At 36.3% G+C, this 21,080-nt stretch overlaps 1 protein-coding gene across 1 annotated transcript in view; it reads right to left on the bottom strand.

Moving 5' to 3' along the window:
* Positions 1-21,080, bottom strand: part of DENND1B (DENN domain containing 1B) — a 144,322-nt gene that overhangs the window by 68,247 nt on the left and 54,995 nt on the right. Inside the window, exons 5-9 of the mRNA XM_042818985.1 lie at positions 19,991-20,110; positions 13,077-13,146; positions 11,493-11,573; positions 7,741-7,794; positions 4,601-4,711 (exon numbers count right to left, since the gene is read on the bottom strand). Coding sequence (XP_042674919.1) covers positions 4,601-4,711; positions 7,741-7,794; positions 11,493-11,573; positions 13,077-13,146; positions 19,991-20,110 — 436 coding nt within the window. The remainder of the gene's footprint in view (positions 1-4,600; positions 4,712-7,740; positions 7,795-11,492; positions 11,574-13,076; positions 13,147-19,990; positions 20,111-21,080) is intronic.

The following is a 21,080-nucleotide window of genomic DNA, read 5'->3' on the forward strand; positions in this document are numbered from 1 at the left end:
ACAAAAATAACGTGTTCAAGTGAGAATTGCTTGGCCCCCCACTCAGCTGTTCACCTGCATCACGTTCTCCAAGGAGCATTCTCAACTTCCCATTGCTTGATTAACCACAGAGAGCACAACTGTACCCAAAAAGGCAGCGGAGGCAAAGAACACTACTGCTCAGACCAACTAGCACAACCAAGTGAACTGCACAAAGCTCTCTTCACATATAAGCAACAGTAAAAATACTACAACAAGCGTACATTGCACGGAGGCGATTTTCAGTGCTCTTTCAGCACATAAAAAAAGAAATCTGTCTTTTATTGACATATACATTCCTTCTTACAGGGAGCACCAATGAAGCCAGCACAAAGCAGAACACTGCAGCCACAGTGCTCTGACACATCAGACTCGTATTACCTAAAACAAATATTGGTCAAAATGGAGATAACGTTTAGACATTTGCTTTAAAGTGTAGCATCCTTTCCACCTGCCACTGTAGGCCGCAGAAGATACACTCTAGTTAACATATTACTGACAGGATGATGAGAAAGCTCCTGTCAGACACTGGCCAGCTGGGTGTTTGAGACAAAACGCACAGCCCCAGCTGACTAGTTAGAGAAAGGCTGGTGAGGTACAATTACAGAGGCATATGACAAGCTTTCATGCTTGAGTGACTTGAGAACCGATGACATGGCTTTAAACAGCAATCCTTCCTACCTCCGGTCACAAAACAGCAATAAGTCAACTGATGCACTGTTGTAAAATCATGATTTATTCCTTTGCTTTGAATACATGAGAGTATGGTATGATGTTCTGGTAGACTACCACAGCAGGTGCACTTGGGGCCTCAACATCTAGGGCCTGCCTCCAGCATGCATAAAATCAATGTTGTAGTTCAGCCTTTCTGGAAAAGCCTTCCCCAGCACTTTAATAATTTATAGTGAGATTAAATTAAAAACTTATTTGTACTGAAACTCTCACAGCTCCATGCACCTAACAAGAATACACGCAGATGTTGTGAGGAGTGAGGAAACAGTGCTGTGCAAGAATATACAGTATGGCATCTAGGAAACGTCTTCCTTTTACAGTTAAAATGAAACAACAGTCGCACCGCAAATAAATCAATTCCTTTGTTTCATTCATTCTTTCGTATGTTTCAAAGCAGATAATTTGTTTCTCTTCCTGAGTTTACCGTTCAAAAGCCAGAAATGGCAATTTTTGCTGCAAATGTATCTTACAGAGCATAATCCTCAGGCTAGCTGAATCTGTCTCACTCTAACACTGAGCCTAAAGCAAGCTGTGAGGTTGGTGATAATCACATTACTAAAGGGGCTGGAAAGTCAAGCTCATAAAAGAACCAACACTTAGGTCAAATAATGACCCAGAAGCTATTACAGGAAGGAGCAGTGGGAAGTTTCCACTTCTACCTTTGTAGTAATTGGTATGGCAAATAGATAAATATCTCCATCAAAGGAGTATTTAAAGGGATATACAGAGTTTAAAGACAGATGCAATAACTACATGGCAATTGTAAATATGAAATGCTTACAAAAGAACAAACAGCTGAAATAAAATATAAGCTGACAATTGAATCAAAGCCTCTTAGATAAATTGGTAATTATCTTTTTTTAAAAAATTTAAATTACTATTCAATAACTAAATGCAAGAAACTTTTTTTCTTTATTTCCCTTTTCCACTGAAGTATACCTTTTTAAAAAAGCATCTTTGCATCCTTCTTTTTCCCTTTTGTCTTTTCCCAGGACTGATCCTTTACTTGAAGTAACGAAAGCATGAAATTCACAGGGCAACAATGCTAAAGTTACAGAGTAGTCCTCTACCCCTCTCCCTACACTTCTCTCCTCCCCTCAACAAGGATGAGGAAAAACTAAGCGTGGCCTTGAATTATGCCTTTCTCTTTATCAGTCCCTGTTCTGAGATAGCGAACCAAAGCAGAAGTGATAACTGGAGGTGACATCACAACCCAAACCCCATGAACTGACATAAACACTTGGTATTCAGTTAACCTCAGAGATAAGGCACAACTCCCTTAACAGAAAGTTGCACTTAGCAAAGATCATTCTTTCAAAACGAGTGCTATATATATATCAAGCTGTATTTCAGGAATATTGAAGTGCAACTCTCACAGCACAACAATCTGCTGCATAGAGCTCGCATACATGCCATTTGCTTACCTGTACTGTATAAGGCATTTCAACATTTTAAAGAAGAAACGTGTAAAAAATATTGATTATTGATAATGATTCTTAGCTATTCAACTGAATTCTTCCAGGAGATCCTGAGAAGTGCTTTATTTGATTTTTAAATTCTACTGTTCTGTAAGGAAGGAAGCCTAGCATCACTCCTGTTCTGTTTATGAAAATGCTAAGCAGATTCTCTCTGAAACTCCTGATAAGCCAGCACTACTCACTTGTTTTATTACATCTCACTTCTGTAAGAAAAATTTTGCCTAGTCCTGTATTGAAAATGCTACACAATGTAGCAGCAATTTCATTTAAATTCAACTTACATAATATTAGAAGACTGGAAAAAATAACCAGAATGAAGTCATTTGGAATCTGAAAGTGGAAATAAGGTGGTGTACATGAACGCAGTGTAATTCTGGTACTATTTCTCCTGTTGTCACATCACAGGAACAGAGGCCAGCTGAGATGTTGAGCTGAACAACAATATGCCTTAAAAAGATCCAAATGTAGGCTGAGAGTACAACTGCAAATCCTGCGGGGCACATTGACACATGCCCACCTGCAGGACCCTCTTCCACAGGCACAGAGCTGCCATCATGATTCCTATTTTCTCACTGCTGGAGCAGTAAAAGGGGTTTGGCTGAAGCATCGTTACAGTTGAGGGTATTTTTTTTATGGCATATTTTTTTCTTTCATTTTTCATACCAAGATGTGTCCCAAACTGGCAAAAAAATAATAAAACAAATCAATTACATGTTTCCTTTTACTGCATTGCCTGAACTTGTACCAAGTCAGGTTCTTTGAAGAGGCTTTCCCTTGAAATTCTTGATGCCCACTAGGGTCACCTTATTACTCTACTGCAATGCCCAATTCTTCCCGTGACCAGTTCCACAGGAAATAATAGAAAGAATATGGAAATGTCATAAGATAGAGTAAAATCTTTGGTGCCTAAAAGATATATCACAGTACGTTAATTTAAAGACTGAATATATTCATTCACTACACATTTTACAGGTTTTACAGTTGTTCATTTGGCTTCTGACATATAATCATATATCAACCTCATGTTTCTTTCATTCCCTAATTAATAGACTTAATTATTTCCACATTCTGCAAATTATCATTAATGTAGTATGTGTTATATATATATAGCATATACTGTATATATTTGTTTATGGATTATATATACTGTATATAGCATGTGTACTATATATTTAGATATACACAATATTAAGAATCACAGTGAATATAATATATAAATTTATGTATATATGTGTTAATCAATTGCTAATATCTAGAATTGTAAAAACTGTCAGCCTTTCATGATGGTTCTTAATCCTCTGTTGAGTCTACTTTAGACTCAAAAGAAGTTAAAGGCTTTTAATCCACTATTTACAGTCCAACATTTCTCACTTCTTATACACACACATTTACTGGAAATCAGCATCCACATGTCTTGGAAAATACAAATTTTTAATACTATACCCAAACTTGTGTGTATATGCTGAAAATAATTGTTTGCTTATTGGGTAGTAGCATTAGTAGCATTTAGAAATAGAACTTTGGTCTCGCACCATAGAAACAACATAAAACAACGTGTTTTATGGATACTTTTGAAAAATATAAGGTATTTTTAAGGACTGATCTTAACAAGCCAAATAATTTGTGTAGCAAATAAAACCAATGACAAAAGTAGCTTGTAAAGCAACAGCCTCATAGTAACGCAAAATTAATATTTAGTATATATTCAAAATATAGGGGATTCTAAAGCCTCATTAGATTCTGAAAAGATTAGAACAAAATTAACACCTGAATATTTATATGTAGTTTCAAAATGAAATGCAACAGTCTACACAGGTAAAAGGAAAGAAAAAAACATCTAATGTGGCAGTAGTCTAAATCCTTTATTAATAATAAAATGCTATTTTGAGTTGTATGCTATTATAAGTCTGAAGAGCTGCTCCAAATCAGAGCTATTACAGTATGCACTCCCAAGCCATTCTAAGAAAGATGAATCTACCTATTACCAGGTTAGGATAGCAGCTATTATTATGGCCCCTTGATTTCTTTCAAGTAGCTCCAATGGAATAAGCCACAAGTGAATAATAAAGATCTTATAATAGCCCTTAAGAATTCTTTTTAGGCTAGAAGGCACAGAAATGAGCTCAGGAGAGTTAAAGAACTCTCATCTACTGATAAGGAAAATAATTAACCTGACTTAATGTATCTGAGTAGGTCTTATATAAATCAGACTTTTGTACTTCAAGAGCCAGACTAAAACCATATATCAGAAAAGTATGTAGATATTGTCTTATGAGTACACATGGAACATATCTAAAACCACAAAGGTCTGTAGGTCATTTTGTGAAACGCTCAATATATTCTACTGAAAAGGAGACGTGCGAAGTACTTACAGTGCTTAGTTTGCTCGAGGTAATAATGATTCTTCTCTCATGCAACATACTGGCATAAAGTTGCAGCATGTTGTTCACATCCACAGCAACAAAATACTCAGTGAGGTTTCTCTGTTTAAATAAATAAGATGTTAACAATATAGTGCCAATGGTAGCTAAGAAAAACATTAATACACTGTATACCAGAAAATTTGACCAATTAATTGGTAGAAAAAAAATATTAAGGAAATCTACATTAAAATGCATATGCTCTAAAAATAGTAAATAGAATTTTAAAGCTAGTGATGATCTAGCTTTGGAACAAGCTATTACTTTGATGATTTGAAGATTATTTGGTAATGCTTCTGAAATTAGAGTTGTCCACTTTCTGAATCTAAACAACCGAAAATATAGCACATCAATAGCAATGTATGCTAGCAACTGTAACTTCCAGCCAGGAACGGATCTCCCAGCACCACAGTAACTGCTCTGCCATAGTTATGACAATAAAACCACAATGTTTTGCCAGTCTCTCCCAAGATGAGTACATGTTATTCTACTTCAAGGAAAACAAACCAGCTTGTTGGGAAGAAAAACGTGCAGAAACAGCCAGCTGTAGTAGAAGGTTGTGAGCGTACCTCTATGGGATTTAACAAGAAATAAAGCCACCAGTACATTTTATTCATAGGTCAGATAATATAAAAGTGGGGGAACTGGAAAAAAAAAAAAAAAAAAAAAGGGGCTGTGTGTCAGGTGGGTGGGTCTCTGTGTTCCAGATGAACTTAATACTTCTGTGTGGCACAGAACCACAGAAATACAGGTTCTGAATTAGTCTGAAGACCACCCGCAAAAACGCATAGAGAAACAGCAAACATAACTATTGGGGAATAGGTACAAAAATATACCAATTCACCTCACAACATACAAAGTATATATCTGATTTCCTAATTTCGCATGTCCATTACCACACCTGCAACCAGAACCTCCATTGACCTCTCAGAAACAGCATACCCCTGAATGCTAACACAGGAGCCCACCATTGGCACGTACCAGCCCAAGGACAGGAGCCGGAGCAGTGAAACTCAGCTTACACTAGCTGTGGGGTCAGCAGAGACAGCAAGGGCTTTTATCCCAGAAAGGCAGTGAGGGCATGACAGAAGAATGAAGGCCTGAGGGCAGCACATGCTCCTGAGGCTCAGAACTGTGACACGGCCGCCACCAACAATGCAGGGAATGCTGTGTGATCCAGAGCCACTGCTGAGCAGCTGCTGCTCCAGTTCCTTGTAGGCCATAACTAGGGAAACCTAACCTGAGGGAAAACCTGGATGGTGACCAGGAGATTCAATTCCTTTTCAGATACATTTTAATATTAAATGAGAATTTCTTAGAAGAAATGACAGACGATCCATTGAATTAAACAGTTTTATGTAAACTCGTAAATGTATTATTAATTTAAAGACACAGAGCATGGAGTTACTCTGGGTCCATCCTGCATAGGTATTTGGAAGCTGAATTGAGAGTGTTAAGGGCCACAAATGCAGCATTTAGAAAGATTCTGGTCCTCCAAGCATCCCCTTTAATGGGTTGTCAGAAGCTGATGTGCAAAGGTAATTTAAGTCCCCCTTATCTAGGGCAGCCTTTATATTTTAGTTGATAATGACATGCTGATTCTGTTCTGCACATGCCGTGGTAAATAAGTTGGCCATCTTGTATAGAACAACATTTCTCTGAGAGTCAGTCACAGTTATGTCTGCATTAGAACTGAAAAGATATTGCTCCAGAAGTTTGTGAAAAAAAGAACAAGGAAAAGTTACTGTATTATTGATTTACTATATCTATCTCACCTCTTAACTCCTACATGTTCTACCCTCTGCCATTTTGCGGATACTGGAAGAGCGGGTATTTCATAAACAGAGTTAAAAAAACATTAATAGTATAGAAAGGCACTTTGACAATTACTTTACAGCTTTCCCCAGAATCAGCAGAGCACATCCACAGCAATACCACTGCAAGAACCTCACTCACCCAGAAACTCGAAATGAAACCTCCCCGTTTTCTTCAAGTTGAACACACTAAATATCTCCTAGCCTCCAAAGCTATGCTTTAGTAGGAGACCAAAGAATACGTTAGAACAGAAGATTTCTTACAAACAGCGGAATTCAATCTGAAGGGAGAAACATGAAAATAAACATCTAAAAACTAATCCTTGTCCTGACCAAAGAGCCACTCCCCACCCTGGGTCCTTTCATCTTAATGCAGCGACTTCCTACAGACCTCTGAGTTACCCCAAGACTCCAGTATCTCCCCTGGGCCCCTGCCACCAGCTCAGGACTGGGCTGAAGCCCTGCTAGGAATAACCTCCCACTACCTGCAGGTTTGAACTTCTCAGCCTATGCTTGTACGGCCCCATTGCCTTTCCTCCCCAACCTTTCCTGCATCCCAGGGACGATGTGTCTGTACTGCAGTTTACCCACCACAGCCACCAAAACATCTAACTTTCAGAAGAAAGTCACCATGTGAAAGTGTAAAAACGCAAACCTATAAAGCCTTGTTGAATTCCCAATTTAATGCAGAACTAGAAAGCAGAAAGTTAGGTAACCAATTAAATACCTTCTATCTAAACACATCATCTAGGACGTGATCTCACATTCTGCATTTGTACTGCAGCACTACCAAGAAATCAGCTTCTACAGAACGAAATCTTTCATTAAAAAATAACAGTAATTATTTCTGGTGTATGGTTACCATCCGCATACGAGCAGGTACAGTATGTTTTCCAAAAGCCTGAAACAATGCCTTCTTAAATAAAACTTAACTGCCTATCTTGATAGCTAAATTTGCAGCTTAGCAAAGCAGCATTTAAAGGGCAGATATTCAAACAACACTAGCTATGTAAGTAGAATGTTTTGCATATATAACCCCCATAAATGCAAACAAAGTAATTATGAACAAAAGGCAGACAGTAATGCTCAAAAAATGTACAATGCTTTAACAATGCATGCAAGAGTAACTTTACTAGCTAAAGGTTATAATAATAGACATCAATCATATTCTAAAAACAGTCACAGAAAAATCCACCTATTGATAAAAGCAGAGCACAGCCCTATTGAAAGAATGAGGCTTATACATCCAAATTTCTTAAAAAGAAACTGCATACTTACACTTTCAGGGATTGTTGGCAATCCAGTTATATCAGGAGTAATGAAATACAAGTGCTAATCAATGGGGAAAAAATGAATAATTTATATACACAGCAATCAAAATTATTTTTAAAATATCTCACATTTAGGATTTCCAACCCCATCTTTGTTTAAGCAAATAGCCAGGTTTCCAGTAGGATTCTTACTATTACCAGACAAATAACTAAGCAAATCACATCATGAAATCACAATTTCTGGCTTAATACAGCACACAAACCAAGTGAACAAAACACTGTGGTGCTGTTAGAATGCAATTAAGCCAGGTTTAAATGTCTCATGTCAGAGTAGCTTCAGCACTGGTTTTAAAAATTTCAAGCACAAAAATAAATGTTAAAGAACAAAATGTAAATTTACAACGAGTAAGGAAAAATCATTTCCATGACAATTAATGAGAACGGTAATATTATTGCTTAATATGCCGTCTTGTCTCTTTCCAAACATCTTCAAATCCAAAATGTGCTAACAGAAATCCAAGGTCTGACAGTTCGACATTCCACAATCATTTATGAAAAACATTCACAATTTTATAATCTTATGTTTGAGGCCAGTTAGAATGTAAACATAAAATGCACTAAACTGAAAACAGATGTAGTTTAAATTGTTCTCCTTAATCCAGCGCTTTTAGTAGTCAAATACAGATTTAACTCCATAATTTTAAGATATTTTTCATAATTAGTCTAAGACTTGAAGGACAAAAAACCTTGAAGCAGATATTAAGTAAATGTGATAACCATTGAATTTTTAGCTTTTGTTATTTTAAGGCTTTTTTAATTTTTCTTAAGATCTCTGCTTTTATACTGCATATTTTTTACCATTATTAGCAACACAAAAACAGTTTAAGTCAAACTTGAAAAAGATACAACAGAACAAAAAAAGAAGTCTAAGATAGTGTCTGGTGTTCAAGCAAAAAAATATATTAATACAATATAGTCTGTGTAGGAAAAGACTCTTATTAAACCAGTTTGATACATTGAATAGAAAATTTTCTCCACATATTAGATCAATTGGCAATAGCTCAAGAACAAAAAAAACAAAAACCATCACTAACTTAAAAAAAAAAAAAAAATAAATAAAAAATCAGTGCATCTGCACGAGACATTCCAGGATTTTATTTTTTTTTTTTTTTAAAAACATCAACAGGAAAAAAAAAAGTCAAGTCTTTCCTGTAGTCAGGAATAGGAAAATACTGAGATTAATGCAGTACATTCTTAAAGAGAAGAGTACATTCTTAGATGAGAAAATTGTTTTCTATACTTAATAAGAGTGCAGAAAATTTAACAACACATTTTCTGATTAATGGATTTAATAACTTGGACTAGTAATTATTCATAATTAAGAAGTTAGTAATACTTCACTCACTGAACAAAAAAGGAAGTTAGAGCTATGAGAAGCAAAGATGCATTACTGAAGCCATTAAGAACCATAAAGCAGCAAAAATAACATGGTATGGAGTCCTCGCACATCTTTGAGAACTCTCTTAGGAGGGTGCGTATGACCATGAAAAACATACTAAATTAATAGTTGCTGTCTCGTATAAAGTCTTCTGTAAAAAAGGAAAACTAGAAAATGCAAATTTCGTTAAGTTTAAGTGTTTGATTTTGGTTATACTCTGAAATTACATTGGTTTAAACAGAAGGTCAATAATGCTCTTTTAGGCTATAGACAAGAGCAGAATTTCCAAAAGGTTAGTATAAATAAGCCTGAAATCAGAAAACATATCCTATAGCAAGTAATCACTACTTTAATTACAATAGGTTTTAGATAGTGCCTTTTAAACTCACCGACACAAGGCAAGGCTCTTTTTTCAAAACTTGCTTACTCGCAAAAATCATCTCTTGGTTCTTATGCAATATGAGAGAAAGATTGATTTTTTTTTTTTTTAGCTTTTCAATAGAGCAAAGATGATTCCAATGCTTCCCATGTCTAAAATGTGTTCTGAGAATATGCTTTATTTTGTATGTTTCACCCCCATCTAAATTCATGCTTAGCTAACTTTTCCAACAAAAGAAAAAGCACTTTTGTTGGCCCTCCATGGGTAAAATGGAAGAGACAGAAAGTTTCATAGAATCAAAGATTGCTTGTAACAAGACAGAAGTGCAAGGAGAGAACATGGTTCTTAAATAGATCAAGGCATTTTGGTGTCCTACTTACTGAAATTTACTGTGAAAAACCATGTATCTGGATACTGGCATATTTTATGCATGATTATGTACACGTAATTTTAAGTACCATCATGGTCTGCCATTTAAGCGCCAGTTCAACATCTAGGAGCCTTACTCTGCATATCTGAGTATTTGGGGAGATGAATCTTTTTAATTCTGCTTCATGAAATTTGATCTAGACTCATCCTGGCACCATGAAAGACAACCTCATGCTGTTATTCCTACAATTATTTTTCAGACTATAGCTTCTTTTAAGTCTATGACCGCTGACTGTTCCACTCTTGCCTATTTACAATACACAAGAAGACAGAAAGAGACACTGATATAAAGATTGACACACAAAGTTAGAGTTGAAAGTGGCCACAAACATTTCCCTACTCCCTGCAGCACTGAGCTTATGAAAATAGATGCCTGAAGATCCAAAACACATTTTGATTCAAGGGAACCTACTCCATCCTGCTTTTCCCTGCCTGAACCCACAGTACTTGCTCATCTGTGCCTGCAGCCAAGCGTTTGGCAACCAGCCCACATTTGGATTATCATTGTTCAGCTAAAAAGATAACAAAACTCTTTCATGGAACAAACTACTGGGAACAAGAGACAGCTGAGAAAAAATGAATTCAAACGTCAACTAATATTGAAATAAAACCAGCAAGCATCAACTTAATTGCAAGCAATTTGTCATCCCAATGTTGCTGGTTGTATCCTCCACTCCAAAGTTCACCACAACATTCATTTGAGATAGGAAAGCTCTGTACAAGATGAAACACAGCACTGACAGCAAAGCTTTCCAGGAAACAAAAGGAAAAAAATCTTAAAAATTTATGTCCTACTGAAACACAGGAGGATTTTTAAAGGATGTTACTAAGTGTTTTACGATTTCTAAATTAGAATTGGTTATAACACTGCAGTTAGCAACAGTAAAATATTATTCCATATACCAGAGGGTACTACTGTAGGCTCATATAATATAATATTATGTCATTCTGAACAAATTATTTTAATTTCTGTTACATACTGAAAAATAACATTTGTTATAAGGACAAAACAAATATACGTATGCACATACATACACAAATACACTGAAAAAAAATCAAACTGTAGCCTCAAAAAACAGCTGTACGTTCTGGTGAGAAACACCATGCAAGACTGCAAGGCCTTCAAGACACAGTGGATTATTATTGTTTGAAGAATGAAAATACTAGGACTCTATAGACAATTGAAAAAAATGTAAAATCATCTGCAAGAAAGAACAAGAAACACAAAGTAGTAGTTCTAGCAGTACTAAATCCCACAATCCACCTCAGTTTCCTTTTTCATTCACAGAGAAAAATCCAATTTGTTTCTTTTTGACTGACTTTAAGACAACAACTCCAGATAGAAAGAAACTATTCTGCGCAGAAAAAAAAATATCAAAGCTTAAAAAGATTATCCAAGCCAATTAATGATGGAAAGCCATCTAAGATTAAAGTTTACAAAAGGATTGTTTTAACCATAATTAGGCATTTTGGATTAGGCAATAGAATTAGGAATAATGCAGAGAATACTTACCACACTTAAACTGACCAAAGCATTTGCCTTTGGCACAGGATGGCTATACAAAGATTTTAACAAATCCTTTGAGTCATTTTCCTAAAGGGAATATTTTTTAAAAGTAATTAATCATTACATAAAAGAATTATTACAATTTACTACATGTCAAACAACTTATATCATACATATACACATTTAGTGAGAAAGACAATTGCAATTTCCCATGAAGTAATTAAATATAATTTAAATGAGTCAAGCCAACTTCATTTATGTTAGAAAAATTCTTATATTTTTCCTCATGTACTCCATAAATTAGTTATTTTTTAGTTATTATTTGCAACTGAAAATAGCATTAAAATGGATATTTAGACTTCCTAAAACAGTTAGCCATGGTACTCATCTAACAAAAAAACCTTGTTAAATGTGCAGCTATGCTTGAATTGTACACTCTTGGTCACACAGTGCCTGGGAAAGCATGACAGCCTCTTCAGTATATATGGTATGAAGCAGTACAATGAAGCACATACTTCTACACACTGCTAAAACTTTCTGATCATCAATACTGAGATTCTCAGTATACAGCACAACAAGCCTCATCTAGCAACTTAAAGTGATTGTACAATGCCAAAACCACTGAACAGTGGAGCAGAAGCAGAGGAGAAAATGATTCCCATCTTCCTATTGAGGTCAAATACCTCCTTAATAACCATTTTACTGCTATAGTGAAATAAGAGCCAAATACAAAGCTCAGTTTAAAGATTCAGACTACTAGTGATTAAACTACACATACAGAATACATTTAACTAATCCAACATCTAGAGTAATGTTTCTATTTATTACATGAAGTCCATTTACTGTAGTGCATAACAACTGCTTAATAAATAGTTCATCTATTTTTTCAACATCAGCTTTTCCAATCAGCATATGGCCATCCACTGATGTTTTTCCTTTTTTAAATTTCCATCTTGTAGTCTAATGCAGTTAAATCAGAAAGACATGGCTACAGTGTTCTCCATAAAAACAGATGCCACTACTTCCTTCCCTGTATAATCCTAGAATACGTTTAATTGCTCATGAATATGCAAACTAAACTATCATGATTCTTCACCAAATGTTGCAAGCAATTTTGTCTTGCTAGTTGAGATGACAGAATTACGAGAGGTAGTTTTTAGTTAATGTGAAGGGTGAAACAGTACATCATATTTTATGCAGTTCTGAAAAAAAGTGTTTGTAACTGATAATCAGATAGTTCCAGAAATCTACAGTTTACAATCAATGCATCATAGAGTTCTCCAGTGATGTAACACTTTGCTCACACTTCACCCAGGACTTGTTTATACCAAGACTGACACTTCAGAAAGGTAGATTCTCAGCAGCTTTCTAAGATTCATGTGATATTCAAGTGATAGTTGTGGCCCGACATTCACATTGATTGAACTCCAGTATAACAAGTTTAATGACTTTTACTTGCACTAAATTTTACTTAAAATTAAACAGTGAAGAATCACTTTATGGCACTTGAAGTAGTGACCATTATTTGGTACTGTTACTGCTGCAAAATCTTTCACACAAAGAAGTAGACTACGTAAAATGTAAAATTACCTGCTCTTTAGCCAAATAATCTGCCAGAGTATTTAAAAGCTTATAGTATACTTCAAACCAGGGTAGGTAACTAAAAAGGGAGAGGAAAGAAAGAAACATTAAGATATCAGTGTACTTTTCCACTGTTTATGAAACCTACCATAAAATGACTAGTACATTTTTGCATTTTTACATGTAAATAAAATGCTTATAAACCCGTTTCTCACAAACTTCAGCTTAATGGTACATCACTGATAGGTTGTAGCAAAGCTCTACTCCTTTACAATCTATCTACTAACCAAACCTATTCGGTAAGACTTGGGTTTTGCTTTATTATGAAGCTGACACCTCAGTACTTCAGATCTATTATGTATACCAATTCACTTTACACAGTAAGGTGGAAATCTACTTTAAGTCCCATGTACATGTAGATTAGCTTATAATATTCTTGCTTCTCATTACGCTAAATGCATCCCCCAAAAAAATAATCACTTTAAGCACTGTCAAACAGCTTTAAATCACAGTCCCATTGTCTATTAAAGCTTTCAGTAGTTGTGCTGGTAATTTTACTTGCTATTTTGACATTCTACACTCTGCTGTGCCTGGGCAGACTGCCACAAACCATCTACCTAGGCAGAGCCAGTACCCCATATCAGGCAAGTCGTGCATCGCTACAGAATAGCACAGATGCCACATATATACAAGAATATATAAAGTCTTCCCTCTATGAAGCCATTTCTATACATAGTAGCAATTTCTATAAACAGCTGAGCATTTACTGATACTGCAAGCACAATAACACCACTATTTCAAAGGCTCCTACCATAAGTCTGCAACCCATATTTGTGCAATATTTGATTAGTTAAATAGAATCCAAGATAAATGTGACATTACTGAACGGTATGAGAAGAGAAGCTCAGTATCATTATTGCCTTTTTTTTCTGTCATCTATTTACAGATTATTTACCTTTAACTGTGACATCAGAGCTTTCCATAGTCTCTACTTAAGCTTATGATACAGATGCAATATGTAGTTTACCAGACATTGCAAGTATAAATTATTCCTTACTTACAAATTAGATACCTTCTAGTTTCTTTCTTAGAGTTTTTTCCACAAATAAAAAACACATTACTAAAACAAAAAGCATGATTAATATGGCTTGTTCATATTTTCATATGGGACAGGAGAGGAAGTAAAGACTGAAAGATTTTTATTTCATTTTATACCTAAGCTTTCCCTAACACGGAAGTGGAATCCACCAGGGGAAATCTCAGATGTTTCAGAAGCCAAGGCTACTTTTGTCCAGTGAGCAGAGCAAGGGGTTACACTTCCTTTGCAATAGCTCCATTCTCAGTAAGCAGCTGGTAAGGCTTTAGAAATAGACTCTAGTTCTTAGAGTGAAGAACAAGTGGACAACCACACCTCCATACTACCACTCACTGCTTCTGGGCCTGAACATTGCGCATCCTTGTTGCAGTAGCTCCTAAACCTACTGGTTTTGGAGTTTTATTCCATTTGGAACTCCTGACCTATGACCTTCTGAAATCACATTTCCCTCATCCTGGACATGAAAACAAAACTGCTGGGCACAACCGCCAGGATCCCTGCAGACATTGCAGCTAGCAAACTGCTCTGCCAGCCCCCAGCTGCAGCAGAGATCAGAGCATAGCTCAACCACTTCATCCAAGTCAAACTACAAGGTGCAAACTGCAAAAAAACCTTTATAAGCATAGATACAAGAATAGTTTACATCATTTAAACCCTTCCAGTGTTTTGCCATCACCTGAGCAGCAGCAGGCTATATCATCCAAGCATATCATTTTTTTTTGTCATTGTAGAATATTCTAAAATCTTATCTGATTGTTTGTTTTTCATAATGAACATTTATGACCAGCGTGCTATAAATGTTAATATTTTATTGAAGTAGGAACAATATTTCTGTCATGTATCTATGATCTTGGCTCCCCTCTTATTGCAAAAACTAAAATTTAGTTTTTGAATAGATATATGAGGCCAATTTCATCACCTGAAATTAATGAACCCGAGCACAAAACCAGGGAAGGGTAAGGCATGCTGACCCGAGTACTCTTACATGAGCTTGCTCTCTTAGCAGGATGAGGGAGATGATGCACATTCAGATGTACACATAATCACAGACACACTGTAAAAAAACCAGACTGTTTGCACATAGTTTAAAAATACCAACTTCCTTCTGAGGTGAAAAACTAGATAAAGAATTGCTTTAAACCTTTAAGTACCGTAGATACTATGTTAATATAATCTCAGCATGCTACTTAAACTTGAAAATTTAAGACAAATCAAAACATCGACAGCATGAAAGCAAAGACCATCAAGATCTGATTTCATCAAATAAAAAGAACATAGATTCTCAAATGAGATTACTGCTTTCTCATTGCTCTCTAATTGTACACATTGCCTTCACAGACAGCACGTTACAACTAATACTCCTTTGAGAAACGAATGTACAAGACAAACGTATGAAAACCTCCAACTCCTATAAAGTTGCCTTCACACAACAAAGAAGAATATCAAAATACACACGACTGTTTTAAAAGATACCTATTTCCTGTTTTAGAATACAGTGGTCTTTAAGAGTACAGCCACTGCCTGTCATGAAAACACAAGCACGAGATATTTCATGGCTAATTAGAAACATACTTAGCATTTTCTTTTAATCCAAATGAGCCACAAGACAGGAGCTCAGACTTTACCCAAAGTCGTGCATAACCCTTGTTGCAGTAAGTAGGCTTCCACCTCACTTGTGCTTCTGCTATAACTCTGATAAAACTTTTACATTCATGAGTCAAAGGTTAAATAAAGGAAAGGAAATGTTTTCTGTCAAATAGTCAGGTAACCACTAACAGTCTTGAACTATCAGCAGGAATCTAACTTCTAGTAATCAAATAAAACTAAGGAAACTGCCTTTCCGTAGCTAAATGTCTAATGTCTAGGGGCTACTTTTCTGTCTGGAAAATTGACACAAAATGTGTAAAATTGAAACATTCTGCTTCTAAGGGATTTGCCTAAAGGAAGAGAGAGAAGGCTTCAAGAATGGCCTGAACTGAAGAACTACAAAGAGTTACCACATAAACCTGTCTTCTTTATTATAGCATTTCATTTGGAAACATAGGTGACAATTTTACAGTCGTAAAAATTATTGAAATCTACGACTGAAAATTTTAATGATGCATTTTGCATTTCTCTAGGTACATAAGGTCAACTTCACATTCAACAGTTTCAAGATTTTTAACAAAGAAAAGATCAGTCAAGTTACATAAATTACATATTAAAACCATTCAAGTAATTCAAAATCAGTTCACTGTGAAGTCGAAGCATTATTTCTACTACAAACAGCAGAGATATAAATAGCAGATACTTAATTATTTTGGGTATTGTTTCTATATAAAATTTCTATTGCGCCACTTCAATTATGAGCTGCCAAAATTATCATATGGAAAACTGAACAAGAAAACATCCAGTACGGTATATAAGAACAAAAATACATTACAATACTCCTGTTGTGGTACCCAAGTTCTTAGGGGCTACATGAGCTCAATGGTTTGTGGAGAAGGAAGTGGCACAGCAGGACTCACACCCAGAGCTTCACACAAAGTAGCCTCGTCATTTAAAAATAGAGGAAACCAAACAAGTCAAAAGAGTTGCAAAGGAATCCCTCTACATTTCTGAAGAACGATCCAAGATTTGTTCTCTCACCTTATTATGATTTTGCACTCATTTGCACATTGAATTTGGCAAATACAGACAAATTCTGCTTGACTGTTTTTGACCATACCGTAGCACTAGTAATTTCTTCAGATGGAAATGCCTGGGATAACCACATCAGGTGTAGTTGTTTCACTGTATTAGCACTTACTCTGACCTCAGAGAGAATTCTGTTCACATTCTGTGTATATCAAGTGTACAAAACCACGAAGCATCTACAGTATTCCTGTATCTACAACCCAAGTAGATGTTCTGCTTAAAATTCTCCAGTTTAATGTAGCACTACATGGCGGAAAATTCAAAAATTATTTCCTTTAATTAGCATTTCAAATAAGAAGGAAAGAAAATGAATTATAGAGAGATAAGCTACAAGACCTAATTTCACGAGCAGCTTTTATATTGATTGCATACAGTTTCAGGACAAGTAGTCTTTTCTTCACTTTGCAGTTCAAAACCCTATACTTCGCCAGCCTGGCAAAGGTTAACACATGAATTGATACCACCCACAAAAGATATTCACAAGAGACTTGCTGTATTCTGTTCTCTACTCATCAGCCTACCCAAATTTCTATAGAATTTCTTTCTCATCACTGTGATTAGCTTGTTCCTGCCATTCCTTTAAGATATTTTTACTTGGATTTTAGTTTCCTACTACTATCAGTGAAGTTTTTTTATACTCAACTGCCTCTAGTCTGTGTTAAAGCCTCAGCCAGCAGTTTAAGTTTGCTTTGCTTGTGTAAGTATCATCCAAGAATCACACAAGAATCACAAAGTTGGAAACGACCTATAAGATCATCCAGTCCAACCGTCTCCTCATCACCATTGCCACACCACTAGTACTAAACCATATCACGCAGCACGTCATCCAGACGCATCTTGAACACTGCCAGGGACGGTGACTCCACCACCTCCCTGGGCAGCCATTCCAGTGCCTGACCACTCTCTGAGAGAAGAAGTTCTTCCTTATGTCCAACCTGAACCTTCTCTGATGCAACTTGTGGCCATTGCCCCGTGTCCTGCTCGTTGCATGGGAGAAGAGACCAGATCCCTCTTCACCACAGCTTCCCTTCAGGAGGTTGTACAGTGCAATGAGGTCTCCCCTGAGCGTCCTCTTCTCCAGACTGAACAATCCCAGCTCCCTCAGCCGCTCCTCATAAGGTTTGTGCTCCAGACCCCTCACCAGTTTTGTTGCCCTTCCCAGTTTAAACACAGTCCTCTTCTTAGTGGAGATACACAATATGTGTATATGTAGATGGGTGGTAGTTAGATATGGCATTTTTGTATGCCCACATTTGTATGTTTATATAAACTTCAATATTACTAGACGTGTGACAGACACGTAGTTTGAACTGTTCTTACAGAAGTGTCTTTGTGTATATACATACTGAATGTACATTAATGGTACTTTGAAATATGGAAGAAGCAACTGTGCACACGTGTACAAAATCTTTACATATTAAGACAGCAACCCTTCATTTAAAGGTCTTTCATATTGGTTAATTGAAGATAAATATGAACAAGGCAGAGACAGAATAAATACCAATAGGAGTACGCTAGCGGGTCTTCTTTCACTCGGTCATTCCTAACAAATCTTGGAGAAACCAGACCAGATATGAAGACACTTCAATGAAAACATTAATACATTCTTTCTATCCAAGAAACGCTATTTCAAATTAACATATAAACTGGAGAGAAAAGGGCTACCAATCTAGAAGTACAGTTCCATGAAGCTAATGCTGTTATGCACTCAATGTTGCATTGTAAATTTGAAATTGTCACAATAAAAGCAATAAAGGCAATGTTTTGATTAAGATTCAGTGAAAAATTATAGCTTGCCACTTTTCATTTTCCTACTTACTCCTGTCAAGTAACAGACCACTGGCTAATCTCTAACTGATGTATGTCTCTGCGGAAATGTTAAAAGAAATACCTTAGTTTACACCAGCTGAGAACATGCACCTTTTTCTTTGCAGTACTACAGACAGTAATTAAATATGCACACTTGAGCCCCATCCCTGGATGCACTCAAGGCCAGGCTGGACATGGCTCTGGGCATCACAGTGTAGTGGTTGGCAATCATGCCCGTGGGCAGGAGGGTTGAAACTATATGATTGTTGTGATACTGTTCAACGCAGGCCATTCTGTGATTGGTACTGCAGCATTAGAATCTAGACAGGCAAGGTTAGGAGTAAGAATCATAAATTCTGTTTCTAGCTTGATGAAGGAAGAAAAATTTAACTCAAAAAAAAAAAAAAAAAAAAAAGCTAGAAGCATATGCATACATTCTCTACAGTGCTTAACAAGACACATCAACAAAAAATGCCACAACAAAAAGGGTTAAGTATTTTATCCTCCAAATGCCTGAACTAAATCATTATGCAGCATTATTACAGAAGTATTGTTGGAAATTAATTGGCTCCATGTGATCCCTCCCAAATTTTTTCCTTTACCCCAGAAGAACCACTGCACAAGCACTCCAAACAATAGATTGGAATCAGTTTAAAACTCTGGATGTCAGAAGGGTTCCAGAAAAGATGCCCCCATTTCCTCCATAGGTACTGCATGCTGACAGATTATTACTTGAATACTTGAAGGCAATTTTGCTTTATAATAAAGCACAATACAAAAAGACTTTAGCTTACCTTTCCCCCCCCCCCCCCCCTTCATCACTAAACCTATTACTTTACAGAAAAATAAAGAATAACCAGAAAGAAAAAAAAAAAAACTATTTAAATTAGGTCAATTTCCTAATTCTCAGTGTCAATTCTGTACCACAGTGCCATGCTGTACATTGATGATTCATCTCATTCTGGAGTTTCTTACATGTAAAAGGTGGAAGACACCTGAAAATTGCTTCCAAGTACAGGAATATAGAATTGTGTATTTCATCATGAAACTGACTGGATACTTGCCAAAGACTCCATTAAAAATTAAAAATATCCACATAATGCTCAAAGCCTGCAAAGCTAGAGTGTAAAATTCCTGTGTTATACAAATTGAAACCATCGTATGGAACTTGGGACCACTTTTCATCTGAAATCAATGGTAACATCATTGAAAAGAAGCAGTGCACTGATAATAGTAAATATTTATTATTAATAACTGTTGAGAAGAAGTATTAACAGATTTGAAGAGATATTACATTTGTCCTATATTCACTTCTCTACTCCATTTTTCACATGCAGCTTACCTCAGAATACAGAGGCAGACTTTGCCTCCAGACGTCAAACGGCAAAATCCAAACCGTTGCTTACTTTCAATGTCGGTGAGCACAAAAGTGAAATGCTGTCCAACTTGGTTTTGGGACACCCTGAAAAATTAGATACGGATCATAAGAACACCAGATGATAGAAAACACTAGCAGTGTTTTCTAGTCACTAGTCACTGCTCTCCAGCATTTTCATGCTCAAACCTCACTGCTCTTCCTCTCAGATTATCCTTTCCTTCCCTCCTTCATCCCACCTCTTCTGCAGGCACCGAAGAGCCCCATTCCCTCATTCATCCATGACTCCTGCTGCCATCTTTGCACCACCCAGACCTGGCCACCTCCACTTCAGTGAGCCCACGCTTCAAGGGCTGTGTGTAGCTCAGACCCCCACAACACAGAACAGAAGGTGCAGGAGTTATGGAAGGTACAGAGTAGGGAAAATAAGAATGAGAGAAAGCAGCTGCTGAATTATAAAGACAGATTTAGAATGGTTGGGACTTCAGTTTGGGGAAAAATAGAAAAAATACAACATTACAAGATCATAGAGACAGAGGAAGAGATCTGTTCATAAAGCAAAGCACATTGCAAGCTTAAAACTGGCTTTTCAGTCTGGTCAAACTTGGGTGATTTTCATAGAAATCATGAAATGCATTCCATATAAGTACTTAAGAACACAAACTACATCTTAACCTTATTCACGGAAAAACATACTGCACTTTTTCAACAATTCCCAGAAAAAAAAATAAGCTTTAGGTAGACTCAGCATTTTCAATTAGGAGAGGTAATGCATAGCATAGTCAAAAGTAAAATACAGCAAAGTTTTAATGGGCACTGTAGAAGTTCTGGAAAGGCAACACAGCAGTTCTGACTATAATTCTACCATCTTATTTTCTCATTCTTACATCATCTTCAGCAGAATGCCTAAGCACCTGCTAGAGAGCAATATGGTTAACATATGTCACCTGTGGCTGAAAAAGAATTCCTTCAGAATCTAAGAACCATCTTTCATCTCCCACCAAGTGCACTTTTTCCCCAATTATCCCCTGCAATACGTATATTTTTAAAAAACCTT

Source organism: Centrocercus urophasianus, unplaced genomic scaffold (genome assembly GCF_019232065.1).
Source record: "Centrocercus urophasianus isolate 14NV4802_14NV808 unplaced genomic scaffold, USGS_Curo_1.0 seq_18, whole genome shotgun sequence".
NCBI lineage: Eukaryota > Metazoa > Chordata > Aves > Galliformes > Phasianidae > Centrocercus > Centrocercus urophasianus.